The sequence below is a fragment of the Sphaerodactylus townsendi genome, linkage group LG04 (genome assembly GCF_021028975.2).
Source record: "Sphaerodactylus townsendi isolate TG3544 linkage group LG04, MPM_Stown_v2.3, whole genome shotgun sequence".
Classification (NCBI taxonomy): Eukaryota; Metazoa; Chordata; class Lepidosauria; order Squamata; family Sphaerodactylidae; genus Sphaerodactylus; species Sphaerodactylus townsendi.
Window position 1 is genome coordinate 149944934 of NC_059428.1, and position 20686 is coordinate 149965619.

The following is a 20686-nucleotide window of genomic DNA, read 5'->3' on the forward strand; positions in this document are numbered from 1 at the left end:
GCCCTACACATGGCTGTTTGGCACCCAAGTTCACAACGCGCGTACAGCTACTGACCTCTATGTCCACTGCAGATGAGGTCTGGAAGCACAAGAGGCAGATCATGCTGCACAGAAAGAAAAAGAGGTTGATTTCCATTCTTCAAAATAAAAAAAAAACACAAGATCTCCCCCACTAATTTCTAACAAGCCTGCCTGGAAGCACAAACTGAGCCCCCCCCTCCCCCCCAGCCACGGAAGTCCAGCAATCGGGGCCCGCTGCTAGGAAGAACGACCACTGTTGTGGTTCACTCCTGTTCTCCTTTTGCTATTTCTGTGGAAGCTGCTCCATGCACCATGTATGAAGCCGCAGCCTTCAAACTGATGCAGAAGCGCTTTTCCCCCAGAAAGGTTGGAGCGGCGCTTTTAGACTGAACCAGAGCGGCTGAGAAGCCCAGACAACAAGCCTTACTGGACCATGTCGGCAACGTAATCGTCCAGGTAGCAGCTGTTGAACTTGACCAAGTTGACCAGCACGAGCAAGAACTCAGACGTCAGGCCCACGCCCATCCACTGCAGGACAAATTCAGCTGTGGTAGAAAACAAGGAAGAGAGGGTGTCAGGCACGGCCTCCAGGGGAATTCACCACTGTCATGTCTATGATTCATTCAGTGACTGGATTTCATCAATCAGAAGTCTTTATTGTAACGAACATTGAACCCCTGGCTTTGCAAAGTCCGCACCCCAGATGGCCATAGCTTTATTAACCCTGTTGTCAACTCCATACCCTACCCCCAACTACATAAAAGAAAAGTAGGAAAAGTAGAGGAAAACGAAAGTCCCTTCCCAAGGTCTAGGGAAAGATATAGAGCCATCTGGCCACTCCTCCCTTGGTGGATAAGGTCGGAGGTGCCACTGTTATCCATAGTTGCAAGCACACGGAGGAGGAAGAGATGAATGGAGAGAGATTCAGTAACCCAAAGAGGCCCCAGACATTAAGCACACACTGACAACCACCTCCAACCAGCGGGGCGGGAGGCCTACCCAATTCCTCCTCCAAGTACATGATGTATCTTCCGTTATCCGTGAGAGCCTTGAAAACCTCCAGCCGCTCGTGCAGGTCTTCGTTGGAAGGGTAATCCTTGATCACTTTGAAAAAGTGAGCGCGGAGTATCCCCAGCCTCTCGCCCTGCAAGGTGGAAGACCGGCTGCCTTAAAATGGGGGGAGGGGCATACCACAGACTTCAAGAAACCAGAAGCCAAAAGGAGCCCAGGCTTTGTGTCCAGGCTTTGCACTGTCCAGGTGTGCTTCTACGCCTTACCTGTCCTTGAATGACTGCCTTCAGCAGGTGCAGCACAGCATGCCGGGCCTCAGGAGGTCGATCCGTCTGCAGCATGTCGGCCACTGCTTTCCAGATTGCTTCTACTGCATGCTGAGAGAGGTGCCAGAGTTACCCCACAAGCGCACCGCATTGCGCGTGTGTACTAACGACCACCACATCTGAGCTCCTGCCATCCTACCAAAAATCCACTGCCTCTTCTAGCATTTCCACAGCTTCTACTCAGTCACGCACTCTGTGGGCAAGCCAGAAGCTGCTATTCCCATAACAACCGGCAAGAACCAAACTTGTTAAAAGTGATATAACTTTATCCAGCAGTGGTAGCAAGCAAAGAACCAAAGGGCTAAGTTTCTCAACAACATATCAGACTTTGGATTTCTACTGCTCAAAGAACAGCATCCTTCAACCTCATCTAGTGTGGTTCAATTCTCTCACACTGAGGCAAGGGAAAAAAGACAAATATTGGTTCAGTTCGACCGCCTTCCCACCCCACCCCTCCAACTATCCAGAAAGGGTCAGATACACCCACGATGGATGGGTATTTCTGCTCTTTTTCTCCTAAAGGCAGGGAAAAAGGATTTCAGTTCTCACATTCTCCAGCTCAGTCACAAGCCACCTCGAGAAGGACTGTGAAGAGGAGGCAAAGAAATATTCTAAATAAATAAAACCCTCCTTCTACCTAAGCCCTGGCCTCTTTAGGCTAGCATACCTCTTCAAACTTTTTCGTTTTTGCTACCTCGCAGATCTGGCCGATTGCCCGTATCCGATTGTTCAAGCCGCTTTCTATGCTTAGTTCCTAGAAGGAAGCAGAACAGCATTAGACTCACCGGGGCTGCCCAATTTACCATGCCTCTGCACCCTGCAAATGGGATACAGGACGCTGTTCCTTGGTGATCTCAGCAGTACCCAGGCCATCACTCCCTGGCCAAACCACCACCATCGCCCAAAGCCCGGGCCTCGCAGGACCATCCTACAAGGAGGCCTGCAGACCCCTGATATTTGTGGACTCTGTTTTCTCCGCCTCCTGCCCCTACACCCTTTGCCCTCTGGGGTTCCCAGACTGTAACCGAATCGCAACATTCTACCTTGAGTATCTCTGCAGTGATGATGAATTCTGTCTGCTTCCCTTCTGAAGACTTGGAATTAGGCCGGGACTGCCCGAATCCCAGGAGATTTTTAAATTTCTCCTTTAAACCGGGATCTTTGCTCTGAAGCTTCGCCATCGTTAACCAGGAACGCACCACAGAACCTGCACGCAAAGTAGACGGTAAATCAACAGAAGCGCTGTTGGCAAGACTCTGATGACAAAAGGCACACTTCTCAGGGTGGCCACGTCAGTTCAGATTTTCCAGGGACACCCAAGAATACAAAAGACCCCCCGTTCCTCCTCAACAATGACGTTCTGTGCAAGAAGTCCCAAGTTGCAAGTATGCACCAAGTTGCTCCAACAACTATAAAGTATCAAGAAGCGTACGCTTGCGGGGAGCGCCACACACGCACTGGAGCACCGAGCCACAGGCAGAGCGCAACGATGGTTCCTTTGCCTTCATTTTTTAATTTTTATAACATCCAGCACAATGAACTGTTTTGGAGAACTCAAGAATTTACACACTGTGATGTATCATTGTGTTCTTTGTTCACAACTTTTGACCAGCATAACATCAGCAACTATCATAACAACTCAGCGGATCAACCCCATTTGAGTCCAACACTTAGCAATGGATTTGTGAAACTGTGAAATTGTGTCTGCCCAACCAGACACAAAATGCGTAGATCCAGAAGGGTGGGAAGGATGCAACTCTAAGCAGCAAAGTCTGAGGACGCACGTAACGAACGGACAGGGGTGGGCTGTTGCATAATTCACTGCGCGTGAGAATCCAAACTTGCAATTGCAAATTTCCCTTTCAAAAAAGCTCTGCGTATTGCCACCGAAGGAACACTACAAAAAGACTGGCGCCTGGGACAGACCTATGAAGAGGTCGTGCCACCCCCCTTAGGATAAGCAGAGGCAGGTTTAGTTAAATGTGTGTGCGGGGAGGGGAAGAGACTAAAGACTGCTGGAGCTGGGCTTGCCAACTCTGGCTGGAGAAATTCCTGGAAATTCAGGGGCTTGGAGAAGGAGCTCATTTGATAACGCAATATACACTCCAATACTTCTGTTTCTACTAGTCCCTGTGGTGTACCAGAGGCCTGTCATTTTCCCCAGGGGGAAGGATTTCTGAGGTTTGGAGATCCGCTGTCATTCTGGAAGAGCTTCAGCTCCCACCGAGACTCACAGCTAGCCAAGCTTCAGCATAGGGGCATTTTTACTGTATTTACAGTCCCCCTTTCTCACTGAGACACAAGGCGGAAGATATAGCGTAGTGCAGTGGTCAAAGTCCCGGCTACTCAGCGGAAGCCTGCTCGGGCCAGTCACACACTCTCGGCCTGGCCTACCTCACAGGGCTGTCGTGAGGATGAGCGGGCGTAGAGGAGAAGGATGCAAGCCGCTTTAAGTCTCAGTGGGCGAGAAATGAGGTAAATGAAAACAAAACCGGTGAGCCATTTTGGGTCTCCCGTTGGGATATCCACGAATTAAGCAAATAAACAAGGCAAGTACACAGAGAGGAGTGAACTGAATTACAACGCGAAGAATTAGTGGACACCCCCCCCCACCCCTCAGTTAAAAAGCCTCCCCCTCACAGGTAGCCAGATCCTGGGGGGAAGACCCCCCCTCAATCTCATACAAGCCCACCCCCACCTCCCCTCTCCATTCAGCGCCCCTGCCGGGGGGGGAATTGCCACCCCCCTGCCCCACACGCTCCAGCCCCCCTCCCCACTTCAAATGCCCCCTCACTGTCTGGCCGGGGGGAGGCCATACCCAGCTGCCCCCCCCCCGCTCACCTTCTTCGGCTGACGCCCCTCTCAGCTGAGAGCCCGCCCCCTCCCGCCGGAAACGGTCCCCAGAGCCACTTCCTGCGCCCGCGCAGGGCACTCTGGGACTTGTAGTTCGACTAGGTGTCAGAGTCATGTGCGCCGGGCGGAGGGTCTCGCAGCGGCTGAGCGGAGCCAGAGGTGGGGAAGGAGGGGGGGGGCTGGGAAGGGGGGGTGCCCGGGAGGGAGGGGGCTGGGAAGGGGGGGTGCCATCATATGCCACTTTGTGGTGAGGGTGGCCAAGGGAGGAGGAGTCATTGGGCAGAGCTACAAAGCAACCACCACCACCCTCCCCAATTTTCAGAATGGGAATGGAAGGACCCCGTGGTATCTGCGGAAGGGAGCATTCCCTGACTGTTGTGGGGTCTGGGGGCTGGCCGTGCGAGGGAATCCCATCTGACCATGACCTGCCTCTGAAGATGTTGGCCATAGAGGTGGGCGAAAGGCGGGGAACAGAAGCTACCAGACCACAGCCACACAGCCTGGGAAACTCACAACCCTGCGAGGTAGGCCAAACTGAGAGTGTGTGACTGGCCCAAGGTCGCCCAGCAGGCTTCCGTTGAGAAGCAGGGATCTGATTCCAGTTGATTCCAGCCGTGAACACCTTCCACAATACCTGGAAGTCTGACTCTTAAAAACTCACACCCCGAAAACTTTGCAGGGCTCAAAGGTGTGGCTGGACTGACGGCTGCCAAATGTCTCTTTGGGGATGGAAAGCGAACACAGGGAACTGTCTCGGGGTGACTGGGTGGGTGCTTGGAAGTTATTCTCGGAGGAAAGGAAAATAACCTTTTCCCAAATTCCCTTTTTTCCCAGCTGCGAGCAAAGTCTTCAGCACGGCAGCCATCTCTCTAAAGGGAACCCGGAGAGGGAGGAAAGTCCGCGTGGCGTACGAAGAACCAGACGGCGGCGCTGCCGAGAAGGTGGCTGGAACGGAGGCCGAGAAGCAGAAATGGGAGCCGCGGAGCTGGCGGGAGCAGCTGGCCAACATCCGGGAAATGAGGAAGGCCAAAGACGCCCCCGTGGACCAGATGGGGGCCGAGAAATGTTTTGACAGCACGGCCCCTCCTGAGGTGAGTGCCTCAGTGGGCAAACCGATGAGGTGCTTCAATAGCCCCCCTGCCCTGGCATGGGATAGTCCCTGGTGCTCACCTGCCAGGTGTGCCTGGCTCCACCCTGCAGGTGATGCGGTACCAGGTGCTGCTTTCCCTGATGCTGTCCAGCCAGACGAAAGACCAGGGTGGAGGCCCTCGGCGGCCGTGATGCGCCTGCGGGAACACGGCCTCACTGTGGACAACATCCTGGACACGGAGGAGGAGACTTTGGGCCAACTGATTTACCCGGTGGGGTTCTGGAAGGTGCGTGAGCCACACTGACCCCTCCCTTCCCCTCAGCGTCTTTGAACACAGGGGCTGGGGAGGCTCCAGGCCGCTGACACTTGCTGCTGTCAAGGCTGGAGCAGCCTCCCCAAAACACCCCTTCAAATAGACATTCCAAGCTGCCTTTGTAGAGCTTCTCTATTGGTCGGTTCTGCTCATTGCCCGCTCTGATTGGCAGCGTTCGATTCGTTACCTGCTCTGATTGGTTGTGCAGATCAGACTACATCCGGCTATTCCTGAGTTGTGCATCCCTCTTGGATGGGCACCCATGTTGGCGTGGTGTGGCTCCAGTTTTGCCCCTGCTCCGTGCCCATGTGCCCAGGCGGGCTTGTTCGTTGTTCTCCATTTTGACCCCCTTTTTCCCCAACGGCAGAGCAAAGTGCGATACATCAAGCAAACCACAGCCATCCTGAAGCAGGATTACGGGGGTGACATCCCGAAGACCGTGGCTGAGCTGGTGAAGCTGCCGGGGGTTGGACCCAAAATGGCCCACCTGACAATGGCTATCGCCTGGCAGGACGTCTCTGGAATTGGTACAGTCTGTTGTCTGATCTCATCGGCTCTTGGGAACTTTGCTAAGTTCCTGGAGTCAGCCCTTGTCAGTACTTGGCTGGGAGACCACCAAGGAAATTGTTAAGCGGAAGCAGGCAATGGCAAACAACCTCTGAACATATCTTGCACTGAATACCCCTTGGGATCCCCATAATACGGCTGCGATACGGGGGCATGTTCCACTACCCCCATATTTCTAGGGTGTTTGGGCCTGCAAGCACTCCCTGCTATGACCAGAAGGTGGCGCTATGATGCCTCCAACCTTGCGCAGAATGAAGAATTCTGGCCTGATTCTGATTCATATTAAAATACAGCGTCACGGGACACCGGGTGACGCTGATTCTTTATGAACAGCCTCAGGGATAGTTCCCCCCTGCAAGCATCAGTCTCTGGGTGACCTCCTCGCAGGGCAGCATGAAGCATGTCTGGAGAAATAGGCAGCGAGGCAGGAAAAGCATCATGAAGCAAAGGGATGTGGGGTTTCGTGCTATGGAAGGTGGGAACGAAGAATCTTCCATCTCTCCACTTTGCCAAATTTGGCGGGGGGGGGGGGGGGGTATCAGACAAATGTTTTGAGCAGTGGCGTGCAAAGGCCCTCAGTCATAATCCACACAACCAGCTTAACAAACCTGTGGCAAACGGAGAACAGCAACATGGCCAGAGGTCTTTGTGCGGCTCCCATGAGCGAGCCAAGTTCTATGCCACTGTGATAGGCAGGGGCAAAAGAGAGAATACCTCCTCCTAGGCCAAACAGGGTGATCTCCCCTTCCCCCACCCTGCCTGATCCTGACTTCCTTCCTCTTCCTCTAGGGGTGGACACTCATGTGCACCGGATTTCGAACAGGCTGAAATGGGTGAAGAAGGAGACTAAACTCCCCGAGGACACGAGGCAGGCTCTGGAAACCTGGCTCCCCAGGTGAACCTGGGAAAGGGATGCTGAGTGTTTGTCCCTTTTTAGAAGATTGTCTGGTTGTTCCTAGGACTCTTGGATGGAAAGCCATCTTTAGTTGGACTCCTGGAAAGCCATCTTTAGTTGACTAGTAGTCTGCACAACAAATCCTGCGATAAAACTGGTGTTGTTGCTCGTGTAAGGGTATGAACACAGCATGCCACCTGGGGGCTATCTGCAAAGTTTTCTTTTCCATTCCCTCTTATAGGAACACAGCAGAGCTAAAGCACCTTCCAAAAGTTGGGGTTTATGCTTAGCTGAGGAGATTGCAGACAGCAAGGAAGGGCTCTGATTCTCGTGTTGAGGAATCCCAGTGATTTTTGGAGGAAGTTTGCACAAGCTTAGAGCAAGGGGGCGCCAGCCTCTGGGAGCAGGGCCCACAACTAAACTTACCCTGCTGTTCCAGACACAAAATGCCTCCTCATAAGAACATAAGAACAAGCCAGCTGGATCAGACCAGAGTCCATCTAGTCCAGCACTCTGCTACTCGCAGTGGCCCACCAGGTGCCTTTGGGAGCTCACGTGCTTTCTCACAGTTAACAGTTATATTCGTTCTTTAGCGTTTATAAAATACGTAGCATTATGACTGATGGGCTGCGCTTCTTCGCCATTCCACCCACTAGTGCAAAAGCAGAGTTCTAAATAAGCTGACCCACCTCTTCCGACTGGGCCTTGGATCCCCCTCAGTCTCGCTGCCTCACAACCAGTTCTGGAGCAATATAGCAGAGCCTCTTTAAGTTTTTTAAATTTCTAACCCTACAAGTTCTTGTTCCTTCTCTGTTTTCCCCAGGGACCTCTGGAGTGAAATAAACTGGCTACTGGTTGGGTTTGGCCAACAGATCTGCTTACCCCTAAGCCCACGATGCAACGAATGCCTCAATAGGGATATCTGTCCAGCATCCAGAAAGCACTGAGAAGCAAAATACTGTCTGTCGCCCAGTGCTTGGGGGGCTGAGACCCCCTGTGAAAGGGAACACCAGAAGGCCACCAAGAGGCGAGTGATTCTGTGGCTGACCCATCTCCTGTGGGTCAGCATCCTGGCAGGAAGGATCAACCCAAAGTTGTGCCGTCTCTGGTGTGTCCCCTCCTACACCCTGGTGGAAGGGGTTCGTATGAAAGAGGACCATAGAGATGTTTCAGGGCTGGTGTCCCAGACTGTTCTGGAAAGGACTCCCCCTTTAGCAAAAGGATATATGATGTAGAAAGCCGATTAATTAAAGTCTTTATTTTCAAACTCAGATTTTCTCTTGGCTTCCTTTGGCAACGGGCTGCTTAGCCAAGGGGTGGAAATGGGCTTGCAGTTGTAAACGGAGGGACAAATGAATGTCGCTTGCACCTTCCTGGCCTCTGTTTTAAAGACAGATCTTTCAAGCCTTTTGGAAGGCAGAGCTTGCAAAACCCGCCAGCCCAAACTGGCATGCATGTAGCAGGCTGTCCTTTTGTTTATGTCTGCCTGCCACATGGTGAGGAGGGAGCCTGCTGCACCTCTGCGCGGACTATGCCCTCCCAGAAGACTGTCTGCCCTTTTGGAATGAACCTGCTTGGCGGTACCACCCATGCTGAGCACTGAAAAATGCCGTGGAACCCTGCCCCTGTCCAACTGTCCAGTTTTGAGACAGTTCTAGGAATCTGAATGACCCGGGCAATGCATGTATTCAATGTCAGCTTCTAAACTTGCTTGCCCAGAAAGACTGTAACTCTTGAAGGGGGTGGGGTGCATTTCATATCTCCTCTTTCTTGAAAAAGTTGCCCTCCAAGCCTTTCTAGTAATGGAGGACTATGCACCCGCTCCCCCCCCTTCCCCTCCCTCTTCTTTCCTTAACGACAACAGTCCTTTCTCCTCCCTGCCCTATCTGCTGGGTCAGGGGTCTGCAACCTGTGGCTCTCCGGATGTTCTTGGACTACAATTGGCCATGGTGGCAGGGGCTGATGGGAATTGTAGTCCATGAACATCTGGAGAGCCACAGGTTGCAGACCCCTGTGCTGGGTGATACCTGCCCTGAACCCCACAGGGATAGGGTGGGATATAAATCCAATAAAATAATAATAATAACAGTGCCATTCCAAAAACACTAGGCAGCGCTTGAAACATCTTCGAACTGACAAGATTAACATCTGTCAAATTCAGAAGGCAGTCCTGCTGGGATATGCATGAATACTACGCCGATACATGACAGCTTCCCAGGCCTCCGGATGAGGCTCGAATTGTAATGAATGGCCAACAGCCAGCTAAAGGTCTGGCAGCTGTGAAACCTACAACAATAATAAATAATACCAAAACTGAATGATTTGATAATAGAGGGAGGGATCGGACACCGAAGATCTGACCGTTGAGATACTGTGAAGTTATTGTTTTAGATCTGGACACGTTTTAGTGAAGGATTTTTAAAATATTTATTATTGATTGTATTATTTTAATGATGGTTTTATTGTTGACTATATATATATATATGTATATATTGTTTAAATGATGGTTGTAAATTGTCCTGAGCCTCGAGGGAGGGGCAACGAAGGAAGCGAATAAATAATAGAATCCCCGTATTTACTAGTCTGGAGGCTTTTTTAAAAAAAAAATCCAGCAGTAAGCAGAGTTTTTCTAAAAGGCAAAACTGGGACAGGAAAGGGAGTACATATGGAGCAAAAACTAGAAAAGAAAAGGGTTTGTTGTGAGCGAAGCTTTAACAAAGGGTGTTGCGGGCATTTAACTAAAACCAGATGAAAGTGGTGCCCCCCCCCCCTCTTTTTTAAAATTTTCTCTTTTATTTCCAAACTTCAAGCAAGAAAGAAGACTGGAACAGTCAGCCATAAAATTTATGAGGATGTCAGCACTGAAGCCCAAAGCTGTGTGAACTGTAGCCTTAGTTGAGCAGAGTGAAAAAACGTGCTCTCTTTGAGATGTAAAAATATTTCAAAGTATCTGAAAGGAGGAAAAAAAAAATGGAAAAGAGAAAACCCCAAACAGTTAATTATATAAAAATGGACATATAAACAATATATCCTAAATATCGCAGGTTTTAAGTGATCCGCCGCCTGGCCTTTCCCGCTCTTGGTTGGAACTTCAGCTTCACGCTTTCGGCTCTTCAGCTCAGCGTTTCCGGTCTCTCCCCTCCTTCCACAGGTTTTGCAAAAGAAGAGGCGCTTTCAAAATCTGCCTTGCACAGAGCGATTCAAACCTATTGAGGCCAGGCCAGGGTGTGGAGTGCCTGGGAGCTATTACCCAGAGAGGGGCGGGCAGGATTCGTGCGCGTTGCAAACGTCTGGCAGCTGAGGAGGGGGAGGAGGAGGCCGCAAAGGAAGGGAAGCCTGGCTGGGCGGAGGGCTCAGAAGTTGCTGAAAATCTCCCGCTTCTTATTCCAGTCCATCTGGGGGGCGCGCTTGTTCACCCGCTTGGCCCGCACTTTCTCTTTGGCTTCCGCTGCCGTCGGACTCAAGTCCAAGCCGCTCTCTTCAAAGGGGTCCTTTTTGCCGGGCTCCCCAAGCTGAAGGGGCGGAGGGGGGGGGGAGAGAAACCAGGGGAAATTAGTTTTAAATTATTACGGGGGGGGGGGAATCGTAGCATCAGATTAAACACTTAACAGAAAATGAGCCGTACTTCTCCGATGAAGCCTTTTCTCGCCATGACATATACCAGGGATCCCCACCATGGTGCCGCAGGCACCAGCACACACCTTTCCTGGGGCCACCAAGTGTTGATAGAAACTGGATGAGGTCAAGTGGGGTTTTTGCCCAGCAGAGCTTCTGACCAGCCACTGGTGATCTGGGGTGTTTTAAAATCACGTTTATGTGGCAGCTGCCAGCACAAGGTGGATAGGAGTCTCTTTCTTCTGTCCCAGTGTATTTCTAAATTACTCCTTTTCTTCCCTGCCCTTGAGCTTCCCTCGTGGGCATGGCTCTGCCTCCCGTGGCAGCCATTTTGTGGTTGTGCCCACCCCCCCACTCACCGTTTCAGAATTCCAAAGTTGCCCACATAACATCTGCTTCAACCCCACTGTGGTTTTAGGCCACAAAATCTGGACACCTTTGGCAGAATCGAGGCCCAGTGCCACATACCCGTGGCACAAGCACGGCAATGCCTGTCCTAAGACAGCTGTTGCATCTGGCAAAACCCCTACAAAACCAGGAAATCATGCGCGCGCACACACTCACACACACACGCACACCAGCCTGCGCTCTAAAAGCATGGAAAGAACGCAGCAGTTTGTTCCCTCCTTTGCAAGGGCCTGGAGCAACCGGCAGTAATTCAAGCCCTCTCTGTGGTCTTTGAAAAAGGTCTCTCTAATCAAGGCTGCCTATTTTCCCCCTTCAAAAGAAGGGGGAAGGGACCGAATAATCCACACAGCATTTCAATATCCCCCTTCACATTTGAATGCAATTAAGCTTTTTAACTGGAGTCTAGAGGGAGGCTGGATATTTGCTTGCAAGTTTGCAGGAGGGAGACATAGTTTCTGTCGCCCCCGACGGATTTCTACAGATTCAGAACAGCTTGCTTGGTTCTCGCCTCTTTCATCCCAAGGAGTCCCCCAAGGATAAAAGGAGGAGAGACAGTTCGGCTGGCTCAGGAGACCTTCGGGAAGGAACCAGGCAGATGTTTCGGGGTTTGTAAATAGTGAGAGTTTGGAGTCAGAAGACGGAGGAAAGTTCTACACGCAGCCTAAAAGAATCTGGGCAGATGTCTTTCAAGATGGCGGGGGAGAACACGAAGATAGAAAGGGGGAGGAAACAGAAGAGGCTAAAAACAAAAAAGGATGGTCTAAACCAATTGGCCATGCTGGCAGGGGCTGATGGGAATTGTAGTCCATGAACATCTGGAGAGCCACAGGTTGCAGACCCCTGGTCTAAACTTAAATATAATGTGCCCAAAATCCTCCAGCAGAGAGTCTTCGCATACAAAGAGCTGCAACATTGATTCGACATGAGGGTTGTTTGTGCCCAGCTGAGCAATCTATACATCTTGGGGTCTTTCAGCTATTGGGGGGGCGGGGATGGAGATTCTTGGGTTCTAGGTATTTTTCTTCTTCATTGATTGCAATGGCTTCCAACAGCCAGCAGAGGGGGTGCTGTTTTACATCAGGCTAAACATGGGGCTTCCTCCCCTTAAAAATGAAGCAGGCAGCAAACAGAAATCCAGTCTGAAGTTAAGAAGCTGGCCGATGTCCAGCAGAAACACAGCTCTTCTTAACTATATGTATGTTCAAATTTTCTCCTTGTGGCTTGCAGTACGGCCAATGATAATGTGCTAAATGGTGGGCCGCAGAGAGGACTAGACTCTTGAAAAAGAAAAGATCCAAGAAGCATCAGGGAGCCGGTGCAGGAATAGAAAGAGGAGGCAGGACTCTAGAATTGCCTGGATAGGACAGAGACAGCCGGGCAGAAGGCCGGCAGAGAGAAGAACACCTTTGTCTATGCAGAGAAGCAGACGCTTAAGAGAAGGCAGTGCGGGTCTTAAAGATGTTGACCGAGAGGGTGGGAAAGGGGATCAGCACGCAGCTGGAAGTAGGGAAGACGCCAAGATTTGCCAGACCCAGAGAATGAAGGCTGCAGAAGGCAGAAGGCAGGCGGCCTTCCCATTCAAGAGCGAGGCAGGATAAGAAAGGTCGTCTCTTTTACCTCCGATTCTTTCTCAGGACTTTGGCAATCGCTGTGGGACGAAGACACAGATCCGCCGTTCAGCTGTTAGGAATGGAAACATGTTTATTACCAGGCAAGACAAGGATGCCGTAGAGCCAGGTGAAGATGCGCCTCTTGAGGCTTTTGCAAACCCGAGGGGGAGCAGGCGGAGGGGACTGTAATTCTGAATTTTTCCACCATTGGGATTATAATTTTTAGCAGAGGCCGCTTAGATTTCTGGATGTTGGTTTTATTGTATTGTTTTATGATGGAAGCTGCTCTGAGCCCACAAGGGGAAGGGCAACTGAAAAATGTTGCTGTTGATTATAATAATAATAATCCGCTCGAATACTATGCCGATATATTACAACGTCCTAGCCTCTCTGAGTGAGGCTCAGGTTGTAATGAAAGGCCAACAATAGCCAACTAAAGAACCGGCAGCTGTGATGTGAAACAAAATAAAATAATAATAGTAATAAAACCAGGACAGGAGAGACTGTGGCTTCCCCAGCAGGGCCTTGCCAGAGGACAAGATGGATGGAATACTTGGAAGAATATCTTTCGATCTCACTGCACTGGTTTGACAGGCATTTTCTCCGCTATGATCAGCACAGAGACCTCATCACTGGACCCGCAAGTTGCATCTTCTAGTCTAGCAAAGAAAAGCTGCAGAGTGTCCGGGCGCTGCCAGCTGAAATCTCAGAAAGTGTGAGAAAGAGCTTGGAGTGGGCGAGGCACTGTTCCTCACGGTCAAAAACTTTTCCCCTTAAAAATTCTGCAATCACACGCGTCGGGGGGAAATCTGTACTCTCATGCTCTGCTGTACCTCCTAAACAGAACGGGCCGGCTGCTTTCTTACCTGTGTTTGCACTGACCCGTTGGTCATGGGCTGAGAAACCCCACCTGAAAACAAAGTAGAGAGACAGCTGGTTGAATGCAGAATGCAGTTTTACACACACAGCACACAGAATTTAAACCTCAAAGAATTAGCCGCATATCACCAGCCTCAACCAGGGTCAGATCTGGGTTATGCCAAAGCTAGGCGTAGTGGTACAGAATGGAGGGCTTCTGGGTGGGTGGGGAAGAATCTATCTTCCAAATCACAGCAGGAGTTTCATTTATTTACGTTATTTATTACATTTGTTTATTTACGTTACAGTCCACTTGCACTAGAGAATATCCTAGCTTGCGAGGTAGCAGTCAGGCTTCCGGGGTGGGAATCTGGACCTAGCTCTTCAATATATTCAAAGCCAAACCTCCCACATCTCAGACAGTAACCTGTTTCCACCTTGTCAAAAGCGAACTTGGGAACTGGGCATTTCATCTGAGCACCTGCCGCTGAAAATAAGTTATTGCATGTCCCTTTTTCACATGCTACTCATCTGTACCTTCCCCCCTTCCCCTCCTCCAAGACGATCAGAGCAGCATGTGCGATTCTCCGTTCCCTGTTTTATCATCACAACAACCCTGCAAGAGCTAAAACAGCAACGAGCCCAAGGTCACAGTGTAGTGTGGGTTTGAACCCAAATCCTATCCTAACACTTTAAGCACTTGCTCACATTGACTTTCTAGTGAGGAAAAGGATCCGCTGACCGCCTGCCAAACTACAGTCTACGAGACTTTCTCTAAGAGGTATTTTTGTTGTCTGTCTCCCCTCCCACACACACACTTTTGCTTGTAACTCGGCATAAAGTCTACTAATCACTAAGCAAACCAAAAAATAAAACGGAGGGAGGGAGGGAGGGAAGGAGGGAGGGAGAGGAAAGCAGATTTCAGCTGCGCCGTTTGCCTTTTCCAAACCAGGCCCTCTCCTCAGAGAAACATCCAGCCGTTCAGACTGGCTTTTGTGAAGCTGACGGCCTCTTCTCGAGAGGAGAACAGGGGGTTGATTATCCCCCGTGCCAAGAAGAAAGTATCTATGGCTCCTATCTCTGGTTCGCTCCGGAGCGTCCGACACCATCCTCCACCCCACCCCCCAACCTCTGAATCGTTCCAAGCCGTTCTTTTGGATTCTTCTCTCTGTCGAAGGCCAGGAAAAGACAATCTCGTTGCTGGAGACAAGAGCTCCGTTTAGATAAGAAACAGCTGGGTCAAACACACACAGAACTCCTCGCTCAAGACGGCCAAGGAGGAAAGGTGGGACGTTTGGTGGGAAGTGGTGGTCTGCGCCTCACAAGTCCCGCAGGCTTCTGCTGGCAGCTCACAGGAGCAAGGACCGTGGGTAAAAATTACCATTAGCAGGACTAGTTGTTTTGGTCACAGGAAAGGCCCCCCTTCACTCGTGGCTGATGTCAAGAGACCAGCCAACTGGCACGACTCCCGCTCCTTAATCCCCACGTGTGAAAGCTAGCTGCGGTTATTCAGTGGCATAGGAAGGGAACTCTGTACATGTGCAGAGGAAGTATCCTGCCTGGTCAAGCCTGCGCATGAAAGAGCAGTGGTTCTACAGGGCTGATGGGAAAAAGCTTTGTTTTGAGTCCGTACTCCAGATGTGAAAGTGGGGGAAACGTTAGACCACGGGTCTGCAACCTGCGGCTCTCCAGATGTTCATGGACTACAACTCCCATCAGCCCCTGCCAGCAAGTTGTAGCCCATGAACATCTGGAGAGACGCAGGTTTCAGACCTCTGCGCTAGACTACTGTAACACAAGTCTCTCCCCAAAGTCACCATGGAGACTCCCGTTAGTGCAACTAGTTTATTATTGACAGACAGACTGAGGCCTGGTAAACACCGGCATATTTCTAATGTTCTTCTGCATCTAATGTTCAACATTTCTAATGTTCTTCTGCATCTCATACCCGGGAGAACAGATGTGTGCGAGGGGCAACTTTGTGTCTACTGAGCATGGAAAAAGTGTGAAACACCTACAGTTCCTTCTCTCTTTTCTATTCTTGGCCGTGAAGCTGGTTCTCGGGAGCAGCAGCTCACCTCTGACGTGCTCCTCAGTTGGAACAATGCCCAGTTTCTTGAAGTGTTCATCTGTCTCGGGGTCCACCACCAGCAACTTGGCTTCGCTCTCCTTGGATTTGATTTGGGCCACCACCTCGGAATGCTTCATGCCCTCCACGTTGATCCCATTGACCTGCAAGAGGGAAGACGAGGGAGGTGGGCACGGAGGCAGTGGCGTGAAAACAAACCAAGGGGCAGCAAAAGGCAGAACTCAAACACTGCAACACATAACTAGAACTGCCGCTGGTCCCACAGTTTCTCATCGGCCTGGAGAGTCCAGCTCAGGTGGGGAAGGGATGGTCAGAGAGCACTTCTCAGCAGCCCCATGGAATTACAATTCCTTGGACGCTACACAAGGACACCAGTTAAGCAGGTATAAAACACACGGGTCTGTAGAAAAGCAAGAAATGGGGATGCACTGGCCAATGTTGAAGCTCGATTCAATGCACAACATCTTGATGCTGGACTCAACACTCCCTTTCTACCCACCACTGCAAAAAGTAAATCAACCCACTGGATTTGAACAATCTCAGCATCGAATGGAGAGAGATTCCCAGATCCACCATTTGCAGTGGAATGAAGCACAAGGTCTTATATTTTGTTGACGAAAATGTACTTTTCAGAACATGATACATATGTTTGGAACGAGCTAAAAGGGGCTCCTTTCTCCCAACAAAGGAGGGACCGACAGGAGCGGAGAGAGTAGCTGGGCAGCGATGGGGCTATTTTAAATAAGGACAAAAGGAGAATTCACTGGAGGCCAGCTGCCCGGACAAACAATAGCAGTCCTTCTTTCAGGGCAGATAATGATCCCTTCCTCCATGCTGCAGGGACCAATTGTCACCTGAACAATGCAAAGCAACTGCCCCAGTTCATCATGCTGCAGGCTTTCAAAACAAAGGCAAAATATGCCGCTAAACCAGGGAAGTTCCTGAGTCGACTCTCACCTCGCCCACAAAAGCATTTGGCAAGACCGGTTCGAGTCCACCCACCCCCTATGCACATTCTCAAGGCAGGGTGAACCACTCCAAATTTTACTCTAGCTATACTGTGAGCTACCTTGGCAGGGTCATTATGATGACGACTTCGGGCCAGACTGCAAGCAAAGGCCCCAAACCTGTTTGTCTAAGCCTGCGTTTACCCAAATTGTGTACAAAAGGTTCTGTTTTTCAGCAGCATGTGTTTATATATTGAAACATTTCTACCGGGCCTTCCCTCTCAGTTGAAGGCTGTTTACAACAGTGGTTAAAACATCCCCAACTAAAACCAAAGATAAAATGGCAGTCTGTTCTCAGACAGGGACAGAGTAGTCTGGGGAAACAGGCCAAATTATGGCTTCCTCAGGACCAGGAAACTGGATCTCCCTACCATGGACACCCAGAGCCCCTTTCACGCTACAGTCACACCCGTAGACACCCATCCCTGCTCTGCTGGGGCAGACCTGGCTTGGGTGGGGGTGTAGTTCAACATCCAGGTCTGCTTCCTTCAGATCTGGTCTGTGCCCCCCACAGTAGTACATGGGAAGGGTTTTGAACACCTGAGACAGCTGCAGAAATGCAAAGTCAGGATAACGCGGGGTAAACAAATGTTCACAGAGCTAAATTATTCAGTTTTTGCTGGGGAGCCCTTCCTGGTGGGATGGGCTTTAGCACACTCCAGCTCCCCAGGAGAGAAATAACCTCAGCCTCAGCAGCACCAAAAGCTCTCCTGGGGGAAAAGCCCTTGGGAGGGACGGTCAGCACCAAAACAGCTTCCAACTGGATGGGGCTGGCTGTGCATAAGTGGAGAGAAGTCTGGGCCTGCCCAAACTATCGGGCTCCGGAGACAGAAGGCAGTCCGGGCTTCCATTGGAGGCTTCCTCTAAACAATGCTTGCAAAGGCCAAAGGAGAGTAGCAGGGAATACAAAACCACAGGCTTCCTCTTTCGATGGCCTCCGTGTCCTAGCAACACTTTCACCGGGAAAGAGGTTTCTACACGGCCCGACTGAACCCTCAACGGGAATGGGCGGCTGGAGCTGAGCCCACAAGCCCCTCTCCGACCTGTGCCTCGCAAGCCCTGTCGGAGCCCCGGAGACGGGCTGTGGCGTTTCTTCCCACACGCCCATCACCACCGCCTGTTCTGTGCATATTTCCAAAATGTTCCTGGCACTGCTCTGTACAGGTGGAGCATGCTTCAGCGCCCTGGGGAGGGGCACGGATAAAATAAAATGTGCTTCTCCCGGAGAGGTAAAGCCCCGACACTGACAAAATCCTTCCGAGGAGAGGAGCAGTTGAGCATCAAACATTTATGTTCATGCACCTGGATCAGGTTTCTGAATTTCATAGGTCACTCTCGTCCCTCTTTATGGCTCCGGGAAACGCGCCAGGGGCGGCTAAATAAATAATGAAAGACCCCTATCAGTGACACACCAAGCCGAGAGAGAAAGAAGACTGCTCTTTCCTCCCACTCCCCATCTCCTCCAAGGCTTCTTTCTCTCACTCCTGTCCAGGTGCCGTTGAGCATATTAAAGATTCAGAGGCCAGAAGCAGCCAGAAGACGCTCCGCAAAGCAACTTCTGGGGTGGTGCCACTGCAGGGCAGGTGTTAAAGCAGAGAGGGCAAGCGGAGTTCGAGGGAGGGCACGTTCCTTTCCACAACCACAACAGCCTCCTCTTCAGAGCCTCTGTCTCCACCAGGAGTTTTGAAATTATATATTCCCTCCAGTCTGTTGGGCAGAACTGAAGAGCTTAAGGGTTTGTCTCAGACATTCCTTGTTTCGGGTGCTGAAATTTGCTGGGGGAAGAACCACCAGTCCGGCCCAGTGCAACAGAGGGTTGAAGCAACAGATTCTGAATGCTGAAAAGGACAGTGACGGTTTGCTTTCTAAAGAAAAAAAAAAGGGAGTCCTTTGCATTGTCTGCCTGAAGTGACAAAAATCTTGACTGGGGCCTGACTCAGTATTGACAAACTGGAACAGATCCAGAGGAGGGCAACCAAAATGGTAAAGGGTCAGGATTTCACGCCCTGTGAGGAGAGACTGAGGGAGCTGCGGATGTTTAGTCTGGTGAAGAGAAGGTTAAGAGGTGACACGATAGCCATGGTTAGATATTTGAAGGGACCTCATGTTGTGAGGGAGCAAGCTTGTTTTCTGCTGCTCCAGAGACTAGGACCAGGAGTCATGGGTTCAAGGGGAGGGAAAAGAGATTCCACCTAAACATCAGAAAGAACTTCCTGACAGTCAGGGCTGTTCGACAGTGGAGTGCACGATCTTGGAGTGTGGTGGAGTCTCCTTCTTTGGAGGTTTTTAAACAGAGGCTGGATGGCCAACTGATAGGAGTGTTTTGATTATGTGTTCCTGTAAGGCACGGGGTTGGACTAGATGGCCTTTGGGGTCTCTTCCAACTCCATGATTCTATGATTCCTTGAGCAGGCCAGATCATCAGTGAAAAACACAGAAGACTGGTCTCAGAGCGGAGCTGCATTTGACCCAGGTAAGATTACTGGGGCCAACTTCCCCTCTTTCAGAGGGGACTCTTCTCCAAAGAAGGACTAAAATTCACACGCCTTCCTGTGATCTTGGGCACAAGAGGAGTTGCTGAGGTCACTCTGCAGTAGAATTAAAAAGTGCCAGACTGGGAGAGGTCCAGGGATGTGTCCCTGAAGCAACGACCCCCTCAGGCTTCGTCCCCAGGGCCCGATCACACCTGGAAACCCCTTCGCTTACCTCCACGAGCTTATCCTGTGGTCTGAGTCCCGCTTTCGATGCTGGTGAATCTGAGTCAACTGACCGGATGAACTGCCCGGGGCGGGCTTTTTCACTGTGGAGGTTGAACCCATAACCCGTGGGGCCCTTTTGGAGGAGACAGAGCCGCGGGCAGAACTCCTTGGCTTGGCCGTTCAGATTCTAAAATTTAAAAAAGCAAAAAAAACCCCACCACTGTGATGTTCATTTCTCTCTTTCTCTCGCTCTTTTTTTAAAAAAGTATGCAACAATGAGAAGAAATAAAGCAAGGAAACAGCCCCACACAGGAGATACCCGCCCATCCCACACCTCAAGGCTAAATGGAGCAGATTTAACAAATGAATTTCCTCGAATTGAGTCTATTTTTAAAAGCAGATTGTCCCATTCTTGATAGTATAATTTAATACATTTGCTAAACAACTGAAGGGGAAAAATTGGAAACTCCTGTTCGGCTCCCTCTCCCACTCCAATGTGCAGGGCAAGCGAATCACAAATTAACAGAGTACAAAAACACAGCAACTGAACTGAACACCCACGGGCACACGATCAAACAACGCCTGCTGCCGCTATCACGGTTATGGGTTATGCCCTTTGCTTCCCCCTACCAAAAATTGCAAATTATGTGAACCTGAAAGTGTGGAAGCAGAGTAAATACCACCAAGCCCAGCCCATGTCATGCAACTGCCCATCAAGGGAAGGCCTGTGTCGCGTGCGTGCGTGCGTGCGTGCGTGCGTGCGTGCGTGCGTGCGTGCGTGCGTGCGTGCCTAGGGCTACAAGGACTTGCAGGGGAAGAGAAATTGCATTCTCTTCCTGTCAGCCCCCAACCCTGTCTCCAGGTCTGCTTCTCTTCCTTTCCTCTGGCCCTAGCACTCTCACGCTTCCTTTCGCATCCTCCTGGGGCTGACCACCACCACAACGCCAAGCACCATTTTGGGTTGCTGTCCAGACTACAAGAGTGCTTTGTTGTCGTTTTAGGAGCACACAACTGCACAGGCATTGCTCCTACCATTTGGGGACAGGGGAACCCCAAATAACTTTTTAAACCAAATCTCAGGGGCTGCCTGCTGGCAGGAGCTGATGGGAATCGTAGTCCCTGGAGGGTCAGAGTTGGACACCCCCTGGGTTAGACCAACTGTTGGCCAACAGTTGTTTCCTAGGGACAGGAAAGGTCGGAGTCCTCCTTTACACACTAGATGGGGCTGAGTGTTCTCCCAGAATGCAACAAAAATTATATTCATGGGTCTAGAACTGCTCGGGTCCGCAGAAGCAGCCGGGCGCACAACCAGCCGCCACGCCCA

General features: G+C 50.8%; 3 protein-coding genes across 12 annotated transcripts in view; 1 reads left to right on the top strand and 2 right to left on the bottom strand.

Annotated features, from left to right (window-relative positions):
- Positions 1-4250, bottom strand: part of TSC2 (TSC complex subunit 2) — a 52381-nt gene extending 48131 nt beyond the window's left edge. For 5 of the 7 annotated variants that reach the window (XM_048494873.1, XM_048494872.1, XM_048494869.1 and 2 more), the window contains exons 1-7: positions 3753-3962; positions 2402-2565; positions 2026-2112; positions 1299-1409; positions 1021-1165; positions 449-566; positions 56-104 (exon numbers count right to left, since the gene is read on the bottom strand). In XM_048494873.1, the coding sequence (XP_048350830.1) occupies positions 56-104; positions 449-566; positions 1021-1165; positions 1299-1409; positions 2026-2112; positions 2402-2539 (648 nt within the window). In that variant the 5' untranslated portion in view covers positions 2540-2565; positions 3753-3962. Of the gene's footprint in view, positions 1-55; positions 105-448; positions 567-1020; positions 1166-1298; positions 1410-2025; positions 2113-2401; positions 2566-3752; positions 3963-4199 lie in introns of those variants that run through there. The other 2 variants (XM_048494874.1, XM_048494868.1) reach the window with 1 other exon arrangement.
- Positions 4251-4299: 49 nt separating this feature from the next.
- Positions 4300-8347, top strand: NTHL1 (nth like DNA glycosylase 1). Its single transcript, XM_048494879.1, is given in 7 exon segments — positions 4300-4370; positions 5046-5302; positions 5412-5468; positions 5471-5587; positions 5982-6141; positions 6971-7076; positions 7900-8347. Coding segments are annotated over 7 exon segments (867 nt in total). The 5' UTR covers positions 4300-4324; the 3' UTR covers positions 8024-8347.
- A 1131-nt stretch (positions 8348-9478) lies between these two features.
- Positions 9479-20686, bottom strand: part of SLC9A3R2 (SLC9A3 regulator 2) — a 44694-nt gene continuing 33486 nt past the window's right edge. For 2 of the 4 annotated variants that reach the window (XM_048494875.1, XM_048494878.1), the window contains exons 3-7: positions 19370-19549; positions 15646-15799; positions 13576-13619; positions 12717-12779; positions 9479-10588 (exon numbers count right to left, since the gene is read on the bottom strand). In XM_048494875.1, coding sequence (XP_048350832.1) covers positions 10430-10588; positions 12717-12779; positions 13576-13619; positions 15646-15799; positions 19370-19549 — 600 coding nt within the window. In that variant the 3' untranslated portion in view covers positions 9479-10429. The remainder of the gene's footprint in view (positions 10589-12716; positions 12780-13575; positions 13620-15645; positions 15800-19369; positions 19550-20686) is intronic. The other 2 variants (XM_048494877.1, XM_048494876.1) reach the window with 2 other exon arrangements.